The 1,305-nt window shown below is 46.8% G+C and overlaps 1 protein-coding gene across 1 annotated transcript in view; it reads right to left on the bottom strand.

Moving 5' to 3' along the window:
• Positions 1–1,305, bottom strand: part of LOC143287194 (uncharacterized) — a 9,929-nt gene extending 8,624 nt beyond the window's left edge. Inside the window, exon 1 of the mRNA XM_076595138.1 lies at positions 1,296–1,305. Within this exon, the coding sequence (XP_076451253.1) occupies positions 1,296–1,305 (10 nt within the window). The remainder of the gene's footprint in view (positions 1–1,295) is intronic.

Raw genomic sequence — 1,305 nt, 5'->3', positions numbered from 1 at the left:
ACACATACGCGCGCGCGCGCTCACATAAACACACACAAACACACTCAAATACGCACACACACACACACACACACACACACACACACACACACACACACACACAAACGAGCGCGCGCGCGAACACATACCTGTGTCCGATCACTTGTCTGTCTGTATGTCTGTATCAACACAGATCACCACGTGGACAACGCTACGAAGTTCACAATCGCTTAATTTAACACTCTCAAGGCCTGACTAAGCGCGTTGGGTTACGCTCTGGTCAGGCATCTGCTTGGCAGATGTGGTGTAGCGTATATGGATTTGTCCGAACGCAGTGACGCCTCCTTGAGCTACTGAAACTGAAACTTAATTAAACACTGATACATACATACAGCTGTACATCAATAACTACGCAGGCTGGAGCGGGGATGGGGTGGGGGTGGGGGCGGCAGCGGGAGAGGATGGTTACACCGCAGAAGAAGAAAAGAAGGAACAATATAACAATAAGTTAGCTTTATGAGTTCCACATTTCACCGAAAACAAACTTCGATTTTCGCAATGCTGATTTTTTGCCTTGCATTCAGTAAACTCGAATTCAGTAAGTTAGCTGGCAAATCAAACGATTCGCTTATCAAACCAATTGACACATTCACAAACTCGTTTTTCGAAACTCGCCTATTTTTGTTGAATTAGCAAACAAGAAAAAGCAATCATATTTCCTTACCAAAAACAATATGAAATAGCGCCATCGTTGAAGCTGACTTTCGGCTTTGCAAGGAAGTTACTTCTGGCGAACTTGTGCTTCCCCTTCTTAGACAAAAACAAACTTTTTCTTTCTGTTTCTGTCGCAGTAGCGAAGGACAGAGGACTGCCTCCTTCTGCTTCCACCGTCGGTAATCCGTTCAACGAGGTGTTTGACACAGACCCACAATATACCGTCCATGCGCAGAAAGCCCCGAACTTAAGACCACGTCACTTCCTTTTCTCACTTCGTCCAATGGTTGAGTTGAACGGAACACTGACGTCACATTCCTCAACGAAACCGATACGGAACCGCCCCCCCACGAACGAACACGTTTGATGTTATTACACTAGCTGGTGACGACGTTTGTGTAAGTCTTCGCCGATTGGTTAGTTAATAAATGAGGTTTGACGCCGTGGTGAAGGAAAGAAGAGCGATGGGAGCAAAAGCGAATTCAGAACACCTTTCACTGTGGACGCGCGTGAAAGGACTGTTTGATTGGCGGAAGGGGAGGGGGTGGGGGTGGGGGTGGGGGGTATGATTGATGACATCTCCGGTTTATTTAATGACTGACCTCTGGGCAT

The sequence above is a fragment of the Babylonia areolata genome, chromosome 11 (assembly GCF_041734735.1).
Source record: "Babylonia areolata isolate BAREFJ2019XMU chromosome 11, ASM4173473v1, whole genome shotgun sequence".
NCBI classification, from domain to species: domain Eukaryota; kingdom Metazoa; phylum Mollusca; class Gastropoda; order Neogastropoda; family Buccinidae; genus Babylonia; species Babylonia areolata.
The sequence above is the reverse complement of the archived record's forward strand: the minus strand, read 5'-3'. Positions and strand labels throughout refer to the sequence as shown.